The sequence below is a fragment of the Jatropha curcas genome, chromosome 3, assembly GCF_041381405.1.
Source record: "Jatropha curcas cultivar XTBG-Jc1 chromosome 3, XTBG_Jcur_1.0, whole genome shotgun sequence".
Lineage (NCBI taxonomy): Eukaryota > Viridiplantae > Streptophyta > Magnoliopsida > Malpighiales > Euphorbiaceae > Jatropha > Jatropha curcas.
This window is the reverse complement of record NC_143153.1, coordinates 7,218,110-7,236,634: the sequence shown is the minus strand read 5'-3', so window position 1 is coordinate 7,236,634 and position 18,525 is coordinate 7,218,110. Positions and strand designations below refer to the sequence as shown.

Here is an 18,525-nt window from a genome sequence, read left to right as displayed (position 1 = left end):
TTACGATAAAATATAGATGTTTTATTCATTTGTAATTTTTTAAATTAAATCAGAAAGAGTTGTTCGTTATATAATTGGTATTCTGGATCTACATGAGCAGGTCTATAGAATCCTGTAGTATTTGAGTGTCACCTCCAACTGCTGGAACTCTCATATAAAACATTCTTTCTATCTTCTTTGTTGACACCAATATATGTAAGGCTGTCTACAACAAGATGCTATGCCATGACACTAGTCAGTGTTTCTCATCAGATATGCTACTATGCATCCCAGTATAGCTCCAGCAGCAACCTGTGCCATTTTGGATAAAATGGTCATTTTATAATTGAAGGTCAAAATCTTAAATACTTGTTCAGGAAATCACTACAAATTAAAGCTGAATAAATTTTGTGAACAAATCTTGACTACTGAAAAGGAAAGGGACTCAATAACAATGACAACCAAGTAGTTCTCATTCTAAAAATTTCAGCATTTTACCATATAAGGCAATGTGCCAATAAATTTGTTAAAGCTCCTCAGATTTTGGTTTTTTATTATTTTGGCCCATGAAACAACCTGTGTGTGAAACTATTACTTCATCATTTGAGTCCCTAAAATGTCTCATCCATCCACCCTCCAAACCACCCCCCTTCCTTTTCTGCCAATTTTTCAATTTCTGAAATATTTGAAAGTCATTTTAAGAATTCCTTACATTTCTCGTGCAGAGATGCATTTCAATGTTATGGTAATTTGGTTTTAGCATGAATATGAAAGTAGACAGCTTCTGATCTCCCTTTAATTTTATGACAGTATTAATTGAAGTTTCTAAATAATAAACCAAAGTCAATACTAAACGTATCAACCGCTTCAGAACAGGAGATGCAAAAGGCGACTAGCACTTTATTTGGAGGAAAATGTGGTAAAAACGCAACAAACCTGAAGTGGAGTGTGCCCAAGCAATTCACGCAAAGGTCTAACACTGGATAATGGATGTTCAGGAGGAAACTCACAAACAATTTGATTCAGCAACTGCAACAAGAAAGAAAAAGCACAAAACAGCCATGCTGAGCATTGTGTAAGGGAAGATAAGCTAGACTGCATTTTCCAGGTACCAAAAGAAGGCAGCAGGCTAGCAAGAATATGCCAAGATGACTTACTTCAGCTTGCCGACCAGCATGAAGTCTGACCCCAGATGCATCGTACATGACCTGCAAATAACAACACGATCAATCATGCCAAACTTGGACAGAAAGTACAAGGTCTTTTTCCCCTTGTTTTTAGATAAATGTTAAGTCAGATGATTTAGGTAGTAGAGACAAGAAATAAACATTGACATTTTACACAGGGGCATAACATGTAATCTTTTGCAAAATATAAAAAGGAAAATGATAAATGAAGATCTAAAATCATGTGTAAATGAGAATTGGATAAATGTTTTCCATAACCACATATGTATTTCCAGCACCAAGCAAAGTAAATTGCTGGAATTGAACAAAAAAGGATTATTTAATAAGCCCGAAAAAGATTGGAACACTAAAGTTTCTTAAAGCTCCAATTTAAAAAACATTTCAAAGTAGAGAAATTTCTAAACCAAATCAATAAAGAGAAGAAGCATTTAGATTCAAACAAGAGTTAGAAGAGAAAAATAAGAGGAACTAGTAAACCTCTATTTATTATCCAAATTGCAAAAAAATCAGACCACAGCAGAATTTGCATTCTATCACTAAAAAGAAAAATTTTGAGAAAGTCACGTACAACACAGGCCAAGACAACTGCAATTGCAAAATCTGGCGATCCTGCCCCTTCTTCTAGACCTATAGCCATTGCCAGAGCTGTCACAGTTGCAGAGTGCGAAGATGGCATTCCTCCAGAACTGAGCATTTTTTTAGAATCCCATCTCTTTTCTTTAAACCTGAGCATCTAGGAGAAACATATTGCAAGACTAAGCCATATGATAGCATCACTTTAAGCATCTGAAAAATCAAGAACTGAATTATGCAACGTGTGCAGACAACAATGAGGTCAAACGTATTTAATCGAGTCATATGATCATATAAACCCAAGCAGTTGGATAAATCACTTCCCACTCAGAAAATCCATTTTATGGTGGAGGAGGAGCCTACTCTTTGGAGCAATAAGAGAAACTGAAATCTTTGTGCATGTGAATTTTACTTTATAATTACAAGTCCAAAATACATGCTGACAATGTTATAATAAAAGTAATGAAATTTACATTACAATAATACGACTGATGCCACATCTCCTTCCCACATATCAAAATCAATGATACTCCACATACTGAAACAATCGGTTGCTAAGTTCCCAGTACCTTAAAATCAAGATCCTGATGTTGCATATGGATAGGAAGTTAGGAACGATATAATCCAAGAAATCTGGGTTTAATTTTTAGCAAAAATTACCTGAATCATAATACATATTACATAAGTTTTCTTTGGTTGTTTAGGCTTCTAAGTGGAGATTAGATTCCTAAATGTGAACCGAAACCTATTTGAGATCATTTTGAAGTCATTACTACAAGTAATTTCAAGTTGAGTTCCTTTTCTACTCCTTTAATATATGAAATAAAAGCTAAAAATTGAAATCCTTAATATGAAATTTCGTAAACCAACTGTCCTGTTTGAGCATTTCTAAAATATTCACTTCTATCTCCGTTTTAATATTAAAAAGCATCCAAAAAGTAGAAGAATAAATCCCAAATACCAAAAAGCACATCCATAATAAGATATTCTCAAGATCCAGCCATTTCCAATGCAATTTCCTCATTAAATTCCATTTCTTTGCATGGAAGCAAACAAACTAATCTTGGCTTTCATCATCCAAATTGAAGCAAATTTCAAATTGACATTTGGAGATCCTAACTCTGCCGAATGACCAAAATACTCAAATGCAGACTTTCCAAAAACTATAAATTGGACTTCAAATAAAATTATAATCCTTAATGAATAAAGACAATGAAAAAGAAAGGAATTTTGATTGAAATTACGAACCAGTTGGTGAAAAGCTTAAGGAACTGTGCAAGAGCGCAGGCGAGGAAGGCAGAAAGGAGGGGGAGATTGCTTGGAAAAAGTGATAACGACGACGATGAAGACGACGTAGTTTGAGCTGCAGTTCTTGCATCAGATGCGGTCATGACCTCGTTCATGTTGATCTGAGTAGGATCTGTTTCTTTGCAAATTCAATTGGAATCTTAATAGAGTCTCGCGCTTTTCCTACGCCTTCAGCTTCCTCTGTATTCGGAGGAAGAATACGAAGGAAGGAAATGAAGAAGAAAGAGCGTTGTACCGTGTCCGTGTGGAATAGGAAAGGAAACTATAGGTTGGGCCCTCACACGATTAAAAGGGCCCATGAATAATGAATTATAAATTCATATAGCAGAATGAACTTTCATCTTTTTACAATAAATTACAAAAGTTCAATTTGATTTTGATTTATTTCTCAAAACAAAAAAGATTTTGATTTAAAATAATCGATCGCTAAATGCATAAATTTACATTTATATTTTAGGCAAAAAATATTGTGACAGCCTAAATTTTGCGAAGAATTATTATACCCTTAAAATTATGAATTTTGATAGAATTATATCATCTTTATATCATATTAGCAATAGCAGTTTTTTTGGTGTTTTGACATTTATATGTAAAATATTCACTAAATGTTTAATTAATGTAATTTTGGAATAATAATTTTTCATATCTTTCAACTATATAATACATATTTAATAGATTTGTTTTTATAAATTCGAAGATTCAATATAATAATTTATAAATTAAAATATTTAATAGATATAATTTTATAAATTAAGGTTTTCAACTGTTCAAATCAAATTAAGGACGAGGATACCATAATTTTGTCTTACATAAAATACAAGCGAATTTAACATTTGTCATGTATTAATAAAAAAGAGTGACAAACTCATTAATAATCATCAATTATACCAAAATAATTACAAATTCATTAATAATTATCAAAAAGAAATTATAAAATTAACTGTTACAAAAGTATTACTTTTTTCATCCCATGAAAATAGAATTATTTTTTATTTTGTTTGTTTCAAATTATAAATCAATTTTTCTTCTACACGTATAATTAATTTCTCAAGTGTCTAATATACTCCTATTTAATACACCTTGTTTCAATAACATTCGGTTTTTTTTTTTTTTTTTTTATTGAAAGTAACATTTACTATTTAAATAAGAGTATGGTAAGAAAAATATAGATAAAATTTATTAATTATGGGATGAAAAATAAAAATAAGTCAATTTTCACGAAACTGAGAGAGTATAAATATTTTACGATCATAATTAAAATATAATAAATGGAGCGAAAAAGTCAACATATGTTTTTTAGACAACAGGTAATAACGACCATAAAAAGCATCAAAATAGACCAATTTATTGAGACACGAGCAGCATACAATCATGTCAACGAATGAAAAAATCATCTAAGAATTCAACTTATTTCAAGGCATTTATCAAAGTTTCAACACAGCTTACATCCCAAAACAATATTTACAATATAAAATAACAAAAAATCAACGTATTAATCTCAAATCTCAACTTCTCCTTTCTTCTTTCTTTTCTTATTATATTTTATATTTTCCATCAAAAGACTAAACATCCTACATTCCTTGCATCCATCCAGGCTCATGAGGTGCATTCAAACTGCCAATAATAAAGTAATAAAGCTACTACTTAATAATTCACAATAAAAAATGGAACCAAATTTATTTTAAAGTCTACAAATAAGCAATGACAATTTTCCTTTTTAAAATTAAAATAAATCAATACATATTATTCTTCTAATAAACATGTGAAATTAATAGACATACCAATTGATAGACATTAATTAAATTAATTATTATGTTAAAAAAAATATTATTTTACGTATAAATTTAATAAAATAATTTAATAATGAATTAATAAAGGGACATGTGAGGAAATTATATTATCATTTTAAAAAAAATATAGTGATGGTAATTTATATAGCTGCATGATACACTATAGATTGACATTTTTTTGACAAAAAAATAATAACACATTTTATATATATATATAAAATTAATAATTACCAAAACAGTTGACATGAGAAAACCAACTGTCAAAATAGCTTCCACACACTTTTATATCATTCAATTAAATAATTAAGTTTTACAAATTAGTCAATATAATTAAAGCATGAATACATAAGCTAAGTATTATAATGAATAATCAAATTTATTGTTAGATTACAAGCTAAGTATGACCCGATTTAATGTGTTATCCTTAATTAAATTTACAAATTTATATTAAAATTATGGAATTTATAATTTTATGCTGCACTGGTTTCCACCGAGTCCTCAACAAAATCTCCGTCTACACAAACAAATTTGTTTGAGGAAAATATTCTGTATAGAGCTTATCAGATTTATTCCTAACTAGATTTCTTTATATAGATAGCTATTCAACCAAAAACAGAAACAGATTTATGCCGGATATATATGAGTACCTCCCTATACCTCCTCCCTCTGGTTTTCCTATAAAGCTTACCATCTCTGTCTTCTCACTCGCATCTTATTTACAATTTTGACATTCACAGCAAAGGGTAAAGGCAGTTTCAAAAATGTGACCGTTCTTGATCTTCAGGTAGTAGCGCCAGGGATGAAAATGAACCACTACGGTTACTAGGCAATGGTGTATTCCTTCGAGATTGGCGCCTTGTTGGGACAAGTACAGGCTCTTTCTCCAATTCTTCTGTAACTTCTTCGTGATCGCTGTCATCTCCACCATTGAAGACTGGATGGATATATGCATTTTGGAAGAAGCTTTTCAAATTCAGGTTTGGCTCCCTCGCACGTTCTAATGTGTCTTTCATCATGGCTTCCTGGAAAAAAATGACAAGAATAGAAAATGAGATTACCAAACAATAAACAAATGACAAAAGTACGTTTCAACTTGCTTTTTTCCAGCGATTTAAAGGATAAAGGATGCTTTTAGGAAACAGACAATTTTTAATCTCGAAGCCAAATCGACTAAAACAAGTTGAAAACAGTTAGATCAGTATATACGCGATTCGAATAACCAACCTGCAGTGGATATCTAACAAAAGCAGGCTCATAACGTCCTTTGCAGAACAAATGGAACCATATTGTTAATACCGGAAGTGTAACGAGCAATGGAGTCGACTGAGCTGCATGTTTTGTGCTTAACAGACCCATCAATAGCAGTTGTGAGACAACTAATGCAACTATGATACGTCCATGGACATCAGGCCAATATGCTGCAGCACTCTCATACGCCTGATTGTACACATTTATGATCTGTTCGTTCAAACATTAAGTTAACTAGCAGAAACCTCAAATATATATATATATATATATATATAGGTATAGATATTAAAATTCCAGCCATGCAATGCATTACGTCCTTCAGATAAAAAATGTGCATCAAAGCAAACTTAATTTTCAATTTTAGCTCATTGCCAGGCTAAAAAAAAAATTTTACCTGATGACGGTACACAACATATGCCAGGCCAAAGAATATTATGATGAAAGGAAGTAAGATGGGAGAAACCACGGCGTAAACAAGACCAAGTAAGAAATAAAGTTGTATCTGTGGTTCGCCTGTGTTGAAACTGATGGTTCCTGGATCCATTGCCTCTTCTCTATCCTTCTCAGTCTTCACCAAGAAAAAGTTTTTTAAGTGATAGATTATCAAAGGTTTCAATCTCAATATCTCCCCAGCAACTCCAGCCCACCCATCAACCATGATATAGGTTATGAAGAATGTTGCTTTCATAGGAATTGAGGAACCAATTGTCTTTGGTATGCTGCAAAAACATTCGGTTAATATTATATTAAGATGACCTCAAAAAATTACTCATGTATAATGCAAGCAAAATATGAAGTGAATTGCAGCCACATAATGTATTCTGAAAAAATAAAAAAAAAGGATAAAATCAACGAGTAAGATTATCAGAGCATCTAACCCAAAAAGCTTTCAACACAATATAAGTTGTACCGCTTTTTACCAGTATGAAAACAATAACAATTGCAACAATGAACAAACATTCTCTCGTTGAAAAAGGTACGACATGCAGAGGTTGGCTTATATCATTTCTTAAGAAGCTAGTAAAATAGCCATTGTCCCAGTAAAAATAACAGGAGAACAAAGAAACAAATATAAAATTAAGCTATGGTCCGAGAATAATGTCTCCAAAATCATAAAGAAACAATTTTTTTTCCCCATTTCAATTTGGTAAATAGTGATTCATAAAAATCAAGTTGATCATAGAAAAAGCCATTTAGTACAGCAAATTCAAATTTAAGGAATTCCGCCCAACTCTAGCCAAGTGTTGGTGTGATCCTTTCTAACCCAACACAGGCAAAATGAAAACATAAACTCGATGAATGAAAATAAAATTATATTGCAGAATATCAAATAGCAATAAATAAATTACAAACAGAAGCACATACTCATTTGCTGATTGGTTCATAAAATTATTTAGCTGTTGAAATGCAGTTCCAGTGATTATGCTCCCAAGGAACACATTAATAAATTGGAAAATATAGTATCTAGTTGCAGATCTTCTCTCCAGCCCTGACAGGCTAATGAAACCTTCAAATTTAGACATCAGCATCAATATTGAAGGTAGAAATATAAGAAATATCTTCAAAGCAATACCCGGAAGGAAACCTTGTATGAATGACTTTACAACATCCCTGCATGAAAATCAAAAGCTGTCAATGCAAGTCAGGTAAAAAGCTCACATACAACCAGGCGAAGATTGAGCAAGAGAACTATTAAAAAATAGCATTCATAGCTATGGTAGGCACATATATATTTCAAGCTAAAAAGAAGTAAATTTATGCATACACCTTCTATTGTCATTTTACATGCCTAGATATTTTCATAGCAAGACAAGTAACCATTAGATCTTTTGGCAGCCCTAAGCTTCTTAAAGCAATAAAAAAACTCCTGAAATCATATGAAACAAGAGAAAATACATGCACTTATTGCTGAATGATGTAGATTACAATGAAACTAGACAAATTAAAAGGAGATAAACAATACAGTTCATTAAGCATAACAATATAGTTCCTCAAAGTAATTTAACACCATTGTACAAGAAGATACTCACATTTCAATTAAGTGTTTCAGGAAAGGCAATGCTTTCTCAATTCCCTCAATGTTTGCAAGAGACTGTACAAATGCGATGGGAATCATGAAAAAGAAGGCAAGGAAGAAAAATGCAATTGCCACAATAAGCTTTCTCACTGCAAGTGAAACATATGGAATTGCCAGGTTATCCCAATATATATCACGGGGTTCTGGAGCCCACTCAGTTAACCATAAAGTTGGATTTCTGGTTTGCTGAGTTTGTGCACAAACAGCAGCTCCCCATCGAGTTCTAAACGAAACAAATGCTGCTGGCATGATGGACTTTGAGTTGTTCACTATCTTCTCTCTCTCCAAGGAAATCTGGAAGTCATTTATTTGAATTAACACAACATTAGTTATATGCTTCAAGATTAAACCCACAATTGAATAAAATTGATGTTGACACTGGCAGAGATAAACACCATTGAAAGACATAACAAAAACTGTCCCAGGATATGCTAGATTCAAGTGATAAACTTTGAAATTAAGTATTGATGACCGTTAAAGATTCAGATGGTTTAAATTCTTGCGCATATATAATGACCATAGCATAGAGATCTTCAATGAACCAGTAGTGAATAAAGTATAACATTCAATTTGTTGAGTACAAAAATAAGAACTTAACAAATTACAAAAAATACCTAAAATACACTAGCTTCAAGAATGATGAATTTCTGACTATATGGATTCAGAGCAGATATGGTACTTGCACTATGAGAATCTCGAGAAAAGAGGGAAGAAAAGGTTCATAAAAATTTCAGAAAAAAAAAAATGCCACATACTTCGTTTGATAGTCTTTCAATCTCAGATGTATAGTAATCAATTGCATCCACCCTTTCCCCCCAAAGGCCAAGAAAACCAGTCTGTAGAATGAAGAAATTTTCACTAGATGTTAGAGATAAAAATTGAAAACAATATTATACAACCAAAAGAAGAGAGAGCAGAGGGGATGGGTTTTGGGGAATAACATACTGCAGCAATTCAATGAGGACATCATTTTAGCTCCAATTACCTTCAACAGGGGCTTTTGAGATTGATTTCTTGAATATTTGAGTTGATAATAGTCTAGCCAATTCCTTGTCTTTTTCTTCTTACTGACTAGCTCGGACAATTTATTGGCATTGTAAACCATCTGCAATAATATTTAATTTCAGGGAGAAAAGAATAATAACTCTATTTGTATAACTGATTTAAGTAACTTATGCATAGGTTATGATATCTTCTGAAAGCAATTATCTGGTTCTGTAGACAAAGATTATTAACAGGATATGGATGTGTATGTAATTGACAGATTTTTCAAGATAGCAAGATAGCATTTTAAAGGAAATCAGACAAACTCCTAACTTAATAAGCTTGATGGAAAGCGGCTCATAGATCTGTCAACCATGTGGAATTTCTTCCAAAAGTATGATTGGTTAAGCGTCATGAATAGCAAGGTGAGAATTTATGTGGCAAACCTAGAGCTATGAGGTGATGGGCAACTAGCATGCAGTAACCATGTCTTGATGTCACAGCGTAACCTACATTAGCTACTTAGGAAACCTACTGTGGCCATTTTCTTCCATACTATGGACAGCATTTTTTGAATAACTTGAATAAAAAGGCCAAAAACTTAAGGAGCCCTCCAGGCCACATGAGACAATCTAAGATCCTCTTCTCAAACCTGCTTCATTCTGACTGGACAGGTACACATACACAGTCCCATCGCATAGACTGGGAGTGTAAATAGTCACTGAGAGAGTCAAAGACTGAGAGACTAATTTATATAAACATACTCTTTCATTCATAGTTCACTAAAACACAAGATATCATCCTATAAATCCTAGTGATTAACATGAAATCTTGAATATCTAAGCTTAGTAGCTTTATCTATTTGAATTATTACACTGGACTTGAAACAACTTTCACTGCTTTCCTAGCTTGTTGCAGACAATCATGTTTTTGTTGGCCTACTTGAATTCTTCATTTACATATTTTGTTTGCAAATAGGAATTTAACAAAATCGAACCTGATATGTGAGATAGTGATCTGGATGATTGACCAGGAAAAAATGCTCCACTAGCTCACTGACTGATTCGTCAGGATCTTGCGGCACATTTCTGACCAGTACCTGCACCAAAATGCATAAATTTCACAAATCTGGAGAAGGAAGCAAAAAGTTATTCAGTGAAAATATTTTTAAAAGCATTCTGCCTCAAAAATAATGATTTTTTATATATGAAAAGAAAATATCGATCTTCCTTTGACTGCATTATAATCAATGCTGCAAGTACCATTAAAATGCCAAATAAGTTAGAAAGACCAAAACCCACAGAAAGTCCAAGTTTTAAAAGAATCAAAGTAAAACCAGGACACACAATTTTGGACTTTTGAGAATTAACTTGAAGTAAGTCCAAGTTTCTCTCTAACTGACCAACTCTTCATTTATGCATAGCAAGTGAGAAGGAACATTAAAAAAAAAAAAAAGAGAGAGAGATGCACATAGCTTATGTACGAGTCTTTCATTATATTGCATGCAACTGCAACCTTTACTTTCTAGTGGAAAGAATTCATTTTCCAACAAATGATGATTAACATGTATTCCGAAACCAAAGCGTTGTCTACTTTTTTTCCTGAACCTTCTTCTTCTGCACTGTTATATCAGCTAGATCTATCTAACATCAATGGATTCATTGGTCTTATATGTTGTTAAGGCAGCTTTGTGTAAAGTGCATTTCTTTAATTTATCATGAAAATTGAACATTGATACCAAGCCATTTTATAATTGATGATAAAAGTGAGCCTAGTTTAATGATACAGAGTTAATCTTACTGTGAACTGATCAGGTCGCCGTTGTTCCGTGGCAAGAAAATGCAACCTCATCGAAGCTACTATCTCATACTCCCTTTTTAACACATAGCATGTCCAGAAGGTAAAGGCATAAGCCATTACCAGATGAGTCCAAAATCTGCAGCCAAAAATTCATAGTATCTGAAAAGATGAACTTCCTTCTTTACTGAAGCATGTACCAATGGTTAATCAATCTTCAAAAAGGAATCATACAACACGTGGAATAGAAAGTAGCCACACATATGCATAGTAGTTTCATATGATTGAGGGAAACATAATTCATAACTCCTAAACAAAAATATCAAACACAATGACATAAAGAAAAGAACAATAACAACAAAATAGAGCTTAGGAAAATATCAAGTATAATGATGTAAAGAAAAATGCTACAACAGTACAATAGTGCTTATGATCATTGAATCCTGCCTTTTTAACACATAGCATGTCCTGAAGGTAAAGGCATAAGCCATTACCAGATGAGTCCAAAATCTGCAGCCAAAAATTCATAGTATCTGAAAAGATGAACTTCCTTCTTTACTGAAGCATGTACCAATGATTAATCAATCTTCAAAAAGGAATCATACAGCACGTGGAATAGAAAGTAGCCACACATATGCATAGTAGTTTCATATGATTGAGGGAAACATAATTCATAACTCCTAAACAAAAATATCAAACACAATGACAAAAAGGAAAGAACAATAACAACAAAATAGAGCTTAGGAAAATATCAAGTATAATGATGTAAAGAAAAATGCTACAACAGTACAATAGTGCTTATGATCATTGAATCCTGCGTACCTGCTTGACCCCATTGGGATATTTGAAATAGAAAGCTTATCCAAATCACTGTAAGTTAAATTAGATCGCTCCAAGGTGCTATTGGTCCAATTAACTGGCACTAGGATAGTAAAAGCCAGGAATGCAATAGGAACAAAAATTTTAAGCCTGCAATTAAAAAAGGAAATATGAAAGGCAGAGAATTAGTCTCAAGAACCTATAAGTTCAAACCAACTACAAGAGAAACATTCAATTATTGAATCTCACACTTCAAATGCAAAATGTATCCATGCAGGAAAAAATTCAAAATTCTCATGTAAGAAATGGATCGAGTCCACGGTTATCCCCTTCAGGAGTTCAACTACATAAGGAGAAGCACACTAATTTGTAAAACTCCCCTAAAATAACTTGATTGTAATCAGGGATAATTTCTTAAAATTCACAATTCTATACCCTATTTTTTGAACTGAAACAATTCAAAAGGAATAGTAGCATCCTTTCTTAGTAGGGACAACCAAAATGAAAAAGTGAATTAACAATCTGAGATGGAGGGCGTTGGAATCTTAAGGCCAAATCTCCTTGAAGCTTGGTGGATTTGACTATGGGAAAAAAAAGGGAAAAAACAAAACCAACACAAGTGAATATTCCAGGGTTTGGTGAAGGAAGAGAAAGATAGAGCTGGAACACCAGAGTATCAAAGGACAAACCATTTTCCAACTTTTGTTTGCACTGGTTATAACAAATTCATGGGATAACTGAACTAAATCAAAAAAGGTAAAATGAAATGATGTACTGGAGCATACCCTATCAAGTAAATCCTCAAATATACAGCAGAATCCAACCCTGCATGGTCAATTAACTCAGGTTCCGGCATTTTCAATGCTGCAGGCATCCAATTCAGAAACCTTATATATGATCTAAAATCCAAATTCATAAACTTGCCAACAAATGCCCCGGTGCCCAAAGGGCTGCTCCTTAAACCCTTAATATACCATTTGGGGAAGTAGACCCTATCATTGACTGGTTGAATTCGAAGTACAGCAAATGCCAAGAAGAAAGCAAATGCAGTGAGTATATTGATAGCTGCTGCTACTCCTATATCACTTAGTGTTGCCATATCTTATGTCCACTTGAAACAAACAAGAAGTTTTATTTCCTGCAAAAGAGAAGGTAAGCATTAACATAATAACCCACCTACCTAAAACGCATCCAAAGAAGGCATCAAAGAAAACACAAGTACACAAACTTTTCACAGTAGCGCCAACGAGGGAAATATTATCAGAAGGAAAAGCTACTTTAAATTTGTAATGCTTCATCTTATGAAACAAAACAATCAACATAAGAAGCAAGTGCATTCAGATGAAGAAAATAAAATAAATCGTTAAGTTACAAAGAAAATACTAAATTTCCGTTATAAAGGTCAACAAAATTAGATTCGAAATCACATGAAAGTGCCTCTCAAACAACCGACAATCTTCTAATTGTCAACATCTAAATCAGTCCTAAATAGCCAAAAATATTCTCAGAATTTATTTTCTAAAATCAGGTTTAGTTAAAATAACGCATTCAGGGTTCATTATCTCCACATTTGCAGCAACCAAACATGCTTTAACAAATCAAAAACCAAAAACTGCAAAAAGTAAAACATAATTTTCTCAGCAACCAAACAAACAAACAGAATCTCACCTCCGTGTAAACTAAAAAACCGTGGAAAAGGCAGAGTTTGATTTGAATGAGAATTCAACTTGCGAGACGGATAAAATGCGAAACAGAGAAAAACAAAAACAGAGAAACTAAAATAAAATTCAGAAACAACGAAAGCTCCAATAGAAACTTCGCATTTTTTGGTTGCTTCTTTCTAGGTAGTATAAAACCCTATCAGGTGTCCAAATCAAAGTGAAGTAAGATTCGAGCTATTCTCGCCGTCGTCTTCTTCTCCATTCATGTACAGGTTTTGTATTTATATATAAAAAATATTAATATTGCGTTAACAGACAGAGAAAGAGGAAGACGGAAATAGGTAATAGAAGTAGAAAAGGGAAGTGAGGTGGCACTATAAACGTTTCTTTTTGAGTATTTAAATCGTAAACTGTAGAATTATTGTTGCAAGTAAGAAAAGTGCATTAAAAGTTTGCTGGTCGGTTTATCCAGCATGTGAACAGAGGAAGGAGAGGTCTTTCTCTCTCTCTAACGGCTACTAGCCCTCACCCTATTTTCAAACGTGGAAAGAAAATAAATTAAAAATGTAAATAAAAGAGACAATGACTAGTGAGACAATCCTGTATTTTTGACAACGAGTGAGTTATATATATATATATATTTTTTAATAATAAAAAAAGACAGCAATCAGTTAAATCGAGATAGATATAACCTGATTAATCTTTTCCTTAAAAATCAGAAAATTTCGGATTTAAATATTTTCTAGTATTCATAATATTATTCGACTTCTTTATAAATAATATTTATATAAGTAAAAAATTTATTCAAATTATATTAGTTTAAGAAGCAATTTAATAAGATAACTCATTATTTAGCGAAAGTACCGTATAAATACTGATCATCTCCAAGTTTGGAATGTTGTTACAAAGTGTATTTTTTTTTTCTCTTCAAAAATATAGTACGATACTTATATTTTAAATATACAATTAGTTTATTTCTGTTTTTTAGAAAATAAATTAAAACATTTTCATACTTTACTTCCGTCCAGTTTTTGCATTTTTTCCATTAACTACTTCATGAAATGATGAAAATATCTTTTTCTTTTTAAACACACAAGGACGAACTAATTGTATTGTTTAAACTATAAGCACCGTACTGTAATTTTTTTAATATAATATTTTAGTATCTCTCATTTAATTCTGTGTTTTCTTATTGATTTAACAAAAAATTGAACAGAAAGACCTAATAGTGTAATGGTAGTAAAATATATGAAAAATTAATATATTTTAAACATGAACGAACCAATGTATTTCACAAATCACAGAGATTGTATTGTATTTTTCCTTTATTCTTTTTATGTAATGTAATGATGCATTTTCATCTGAAAAAGATTATTAGTTTAATATTGTTTTTAAGTAAATACTAAGAATAAAATTGAGGTTAAAAAAATAGTAAGAATAAAATGGATACTGAGATTTGGAGTTCATTAGTGTAATTAAGATTCTGTTTGTTTCCGTAAAATAACTTGTAAGAAAATATTTTTCATAATTTTTCATTCTTTGGCGGCGTTCAAAAAAATAAGTCAATAAGAAAATATATTCCTAGTCAAAGGAAAATTAAGTCATTTTTAAGGAAAATGACTTTCCATCTTCAATAGCGTAAAATATTTTTCGGACTTTGATAAATTTATTATAACCTTATAAATATACATTTTGTTAATTTATTAATTATCTGCAGTCACTACCATCACTTACTATTCACCATCATCAGCCATTGTGGACCACTGCCACCCGCCATCAGTGATTTTTATAATTTACTTTTTTTGCACTATTCTCATATTTAACAATAAAATTTTTAAAATACAAAATTTATATTATTAGTATTTTTATTTTTATGGTATTATGAGTTAAAAATTTTAATATTTTTAATTAATTTTCAAATTGCAACCAAACAGCGAAAAATAAGTCATTTGCAAAATATTTTTAAGGAAAACATTTTTCTTAAAAAATATTTTCCAAATGTAAGTTATTTTCCGGAAACAAATAGAGTCTAACAGTTAATAATTTTTACAATGATTTATAAATTTGTTAATTGTAACGTGAATGGTTTATTTTTTAGTGAAACAGAGAAATAAAATTTAATACAAAATCAGAAAAACTGGAAAGAATAAAAAAGTTAGCATATTGTACCCATTGCCTTTTATTTTTGGATGTTGATATTAATACCGCAAGATTTCAACGGTTCTCTCATTTGCCTTTATCATTTTTGGAAAATTGTCTTACCTTTTTACTTTTACAGATTCTCTTATTAAAAATATCATATTTATCTTTTATTAACTCTAGATCTTGACAGAAGATATATATATATCAGAGCTTTTAATATTTCTTCTTTTTTTTATAAACTATTAAAATGATAAAATCTAATTTCAATTTTTTTATGAGATTATAACGGTGGTTATTTTAAGTTTTAAACTCTTAGCGTTATATGTCACTTACGAATATTATTATTTTTACTCTTTTTGTCCAAAAAATTTTTTAGATTTCTTTTTCTATACATTTTAAGAAAAAATATAATTAATATAGGTTATAAATTATTTTTTTCCACCCTTATTCACAAAATAAATTAGCTCTCAATTTATAGATGTAATTAAATATAATTACACCTAAAATGCGAATTTGTTGAAGGAAAATAGGAAAAAAACTTTAAATGCATACAAATAAATAAAAGTGGCTAATTTTTTTAAGATATCCCAAAATGAAATAGGGTACAATCTTTATCGGACGGAGGGAGCATTAATCTAATCACCTAGTGGTTCATTGGTTGAGATTTAATCACTAATTTAAAATATTTGTTGAAGTAAAACAAATACTATCAATTATATTTTCAACTATTAATTTTAAAACAGATAATTAATAGTTAATCTTTGAATTAATAATCAAAAGAGTTAAGCTAATTAAGTGATGGTTTGGTTGCTCTTCGAATCTTTTCCACTGTAGTAGCTTCTAAATAAATTATTATAAAATACTAACTAATAATTATAAAATATAAATCTTTATTTGCATTTTGCCTAAATATTACATACATTTATATTCAAAATTAGCTAGTGATTTTGTACCGATCTCTATATATTACTTGATAATTATTATTTTTGAATTTACAATTTTGTATTGAAATTTTTTATTAATAAAAAAAACTTAATTCCTATATTTAGCCATAAATTGATGATATTTGAAATTTAAAAAATTATTGAATTAATCATTTATATCCATTTTTAACATGGTAGGAATGATTGAAAAAGTCAAATTGATACTTTTTATCATCATAATATGAACCAATGGATATTATCCCAAATTTGCCAAATTATAAGTCGTTCTTTTTTTTTAAAAAAAAAAACCATAAAATATTAAAAATAAAAAATAGGAAAAAAAAAGGAGAATGAGAGATAAAAAATTGTGTCCTATTCCTGAAAGAGTGATCGGGATTAAGCCACGTGGCGATACCCGTGAAAAACGAAGGACTTTTATTTTCGCTTAGAGCTTCCAGCGTTTATAAATAGAAGCTGCTTTTGTTGCCCCCTCCAGTCAAGAATTGGGGCCTCACAATCACTAGCCAATATGCTTTTCTCTCATGCCTTTCTTCGTTCATGGTTCGATATTCTGGTGTCCTAGGTATAGAGGAACCACACCAATCCATTCCGAACTTGGTGGTTAAAGTTTGCAATTTAAAATTTGAAAATAATAATAACAAAAGTTAATATATAAAGGAACAAATAATGAAATTTAAAAATACAAACACTTTTTCTTTTTTTTTTTAGAATAAAGTGATCAACACCATTCAACCAAAGAACCATCAGCCAAAACAAAAGGTTCTATGGGGTGAGGGACTTCGTCCACCCATATTGTATTTTATGAGCAAAAGTAAAAGCTAAATTAGCAACCTTATTCTTGGATATATGAACATGCATGCATTGGAAATCAACAAAGTTAACAACTGAGGAATCTAATAGAAGCAACCTAGTTCTACATTCCATATTCATGTCGGTTCTAATGGGTTCTAGCTCTTACCTTACTCATCTCTATAGCCAAAAGCTTCATTTCTATTAAGAAGACAAAGATAGAAACTTTTTGCTTTATCAGCTTATTCAAATATTGAATTCTATGGGGCTTCCCAAGTCCCCTACAATTTCATAAAATGCAACTGGCGGAGTTCTCCGCCGATAAATCAAAAACAACTGATGAAAGGGTCATTTTTCTTCTTTTTTTTTCTCGTAACTCAGCAATAAGACTCTTACCAATATCCATCACCGTTGGCCTATCCTTCAACTTCCTTTTTTTTAAACAACTTTATAAAACCGGCTCTTTAGAAACCTTACATTGGCATGTTTGCATTTCCATGAAGACAGATGATTTCTCTTGGACAAGTTTAATGGTTTTTAGAGAGGGGAAGGGGAGTTTGTATTTGGGTTTAACGGACTCGTCAAGGAAATGGGTCCAGGGATATGTGCTTTCAAGGAGAGAAACCTTTAAAAGTGGAAAACAATAACAATTTTTCTATACGTTGATATTGGATCATCTGAATAAAAAGGGGGAGTGTTGTATAAGCACGGAGCATCCCGTACATAATAGCACGAAATGACCACCTGCGATCCATTACGACCATTTGTGCCACAAATATAAATTGCTTTAAACCAAATTAGGACATCTCTAGGTAGCTAAGTGGATGCTCAATTAGTGTATAAATTCCATTATTTTTAATAAAAATAGACACTAAATAACATGCAAAGGTCACCATAAGTTACATAAATGTGATCATGTTGATATCCAACAGACTGTCATTGTAAAACATAAAAATATAACAAAGAATTGAAACGCCACAAACAATAACAATTTTTGAAGGAGGTAAAGATTATATATAATAACGTGTTTGAATTTAAATAAACCTAGTTAGATTTTAGAGTTTATAATTCAAAAAATTTAAAAGTTAAAGTTTTAGTTAGATAAGAGTAGATGATTAAATAAGATTAGGTTTCAAAAGTTATTAATTGTCAATATTATATGCTAAATATTAAATTGAAAAAATTAATTAAGTTAGTCAATCAAAATACAAACAAATAAGGTAAAAA

General features: G+C 31.2%; 2 protein-coding genes across 5 annotated transcripts; both read right to left on the bottom strand.

The window, feature by feature from the left end:
* On the bottom strand, window positions 1–3,280 carry LOC105640832 (Acid phosphatase/vanadium-dependent haloperoxidase-related protein). 3 transcript variants are annotated; one of them, XM_012225222.4, is made up of 5 exons: window positions 2,988–3,280; window positions 1,735–1,891; window positions 1,137–1,187; window positions 916–1,008; window positions 1–291 (listed from the first exon to the last, which is right to left on the bottom strand). In XM_012225222.4, exons 1-5 carry the CDS (start codon window positions 3,140–3,142, stop codon window positions 232–234), a joined length of 516 nt encoding a protein of 171 aa, XP_012080612.1. In that variant the 5' UTR covers window positions 3,143–3,280; the 3' UTR covers window positions 1–231. The 3 variants fall into 3 exon arrangements, with proteins under 3 accessions (XP_012080612.1, XP_012080613.1, XP_037496730.1); XM_012225223.4 differs by having other exon boundaries at window positions 1,735–1,899; window positions 2,988–3,129; XM_037640802.2 differs by having other exon boundaries at window positions 1,735–1,952; window positions 2,988–3,127.
* A 2,084-nt stretch (window positions 3,281–5,364) lies between these two features.
* LOC105640833 (ERD (early-responsive to dehydration stress) family protein) lies at window positions 5,365–13,800 on the bottom strand. Of its 2 annotated transcripts, none has more exons than XM_089719027.1 (12): window positions 13,431–13,800; window positions 12,548–12,900; window positions 11,766–11,912; window positions 10,947–11,082; window positions 10,144–10,245; window positions 9,148–9,267; window positions 8,918–8,998; window positions 8,116–8,456; window positions 7,451–7,696; window positions 6,480–6,804; window positions 6,062–6,295; window positions 5,365–5,859 (listed from the first exon to the last, which is right to left on the bottom strand). In XM_089719027.1, exons 2-12 carry the CDS (start codon window positions 12,859–12,861, stop codon window positions 5,593–5,595), a joined length of 2,313 nt encoding a protein of 770 aa, XP_089575153.1. In that variant the 5' UTR covers window positions 12,862–12,900; window positions 13,431–13,800; the 3' UTR covers window positions 5,365–5,592. The 2 variants fall into 2 exon arrangements, with proteins under 2 accessions (XP_089575153.1, XP_089575154.1); XM_089719028.1 differs by lacking the exon at window positions 13,431–13,800 and adding an exon at window positions 12,991–13,132.
* Window positions 13,801–18,525: the final 4,725 nt, after the last annotated feature.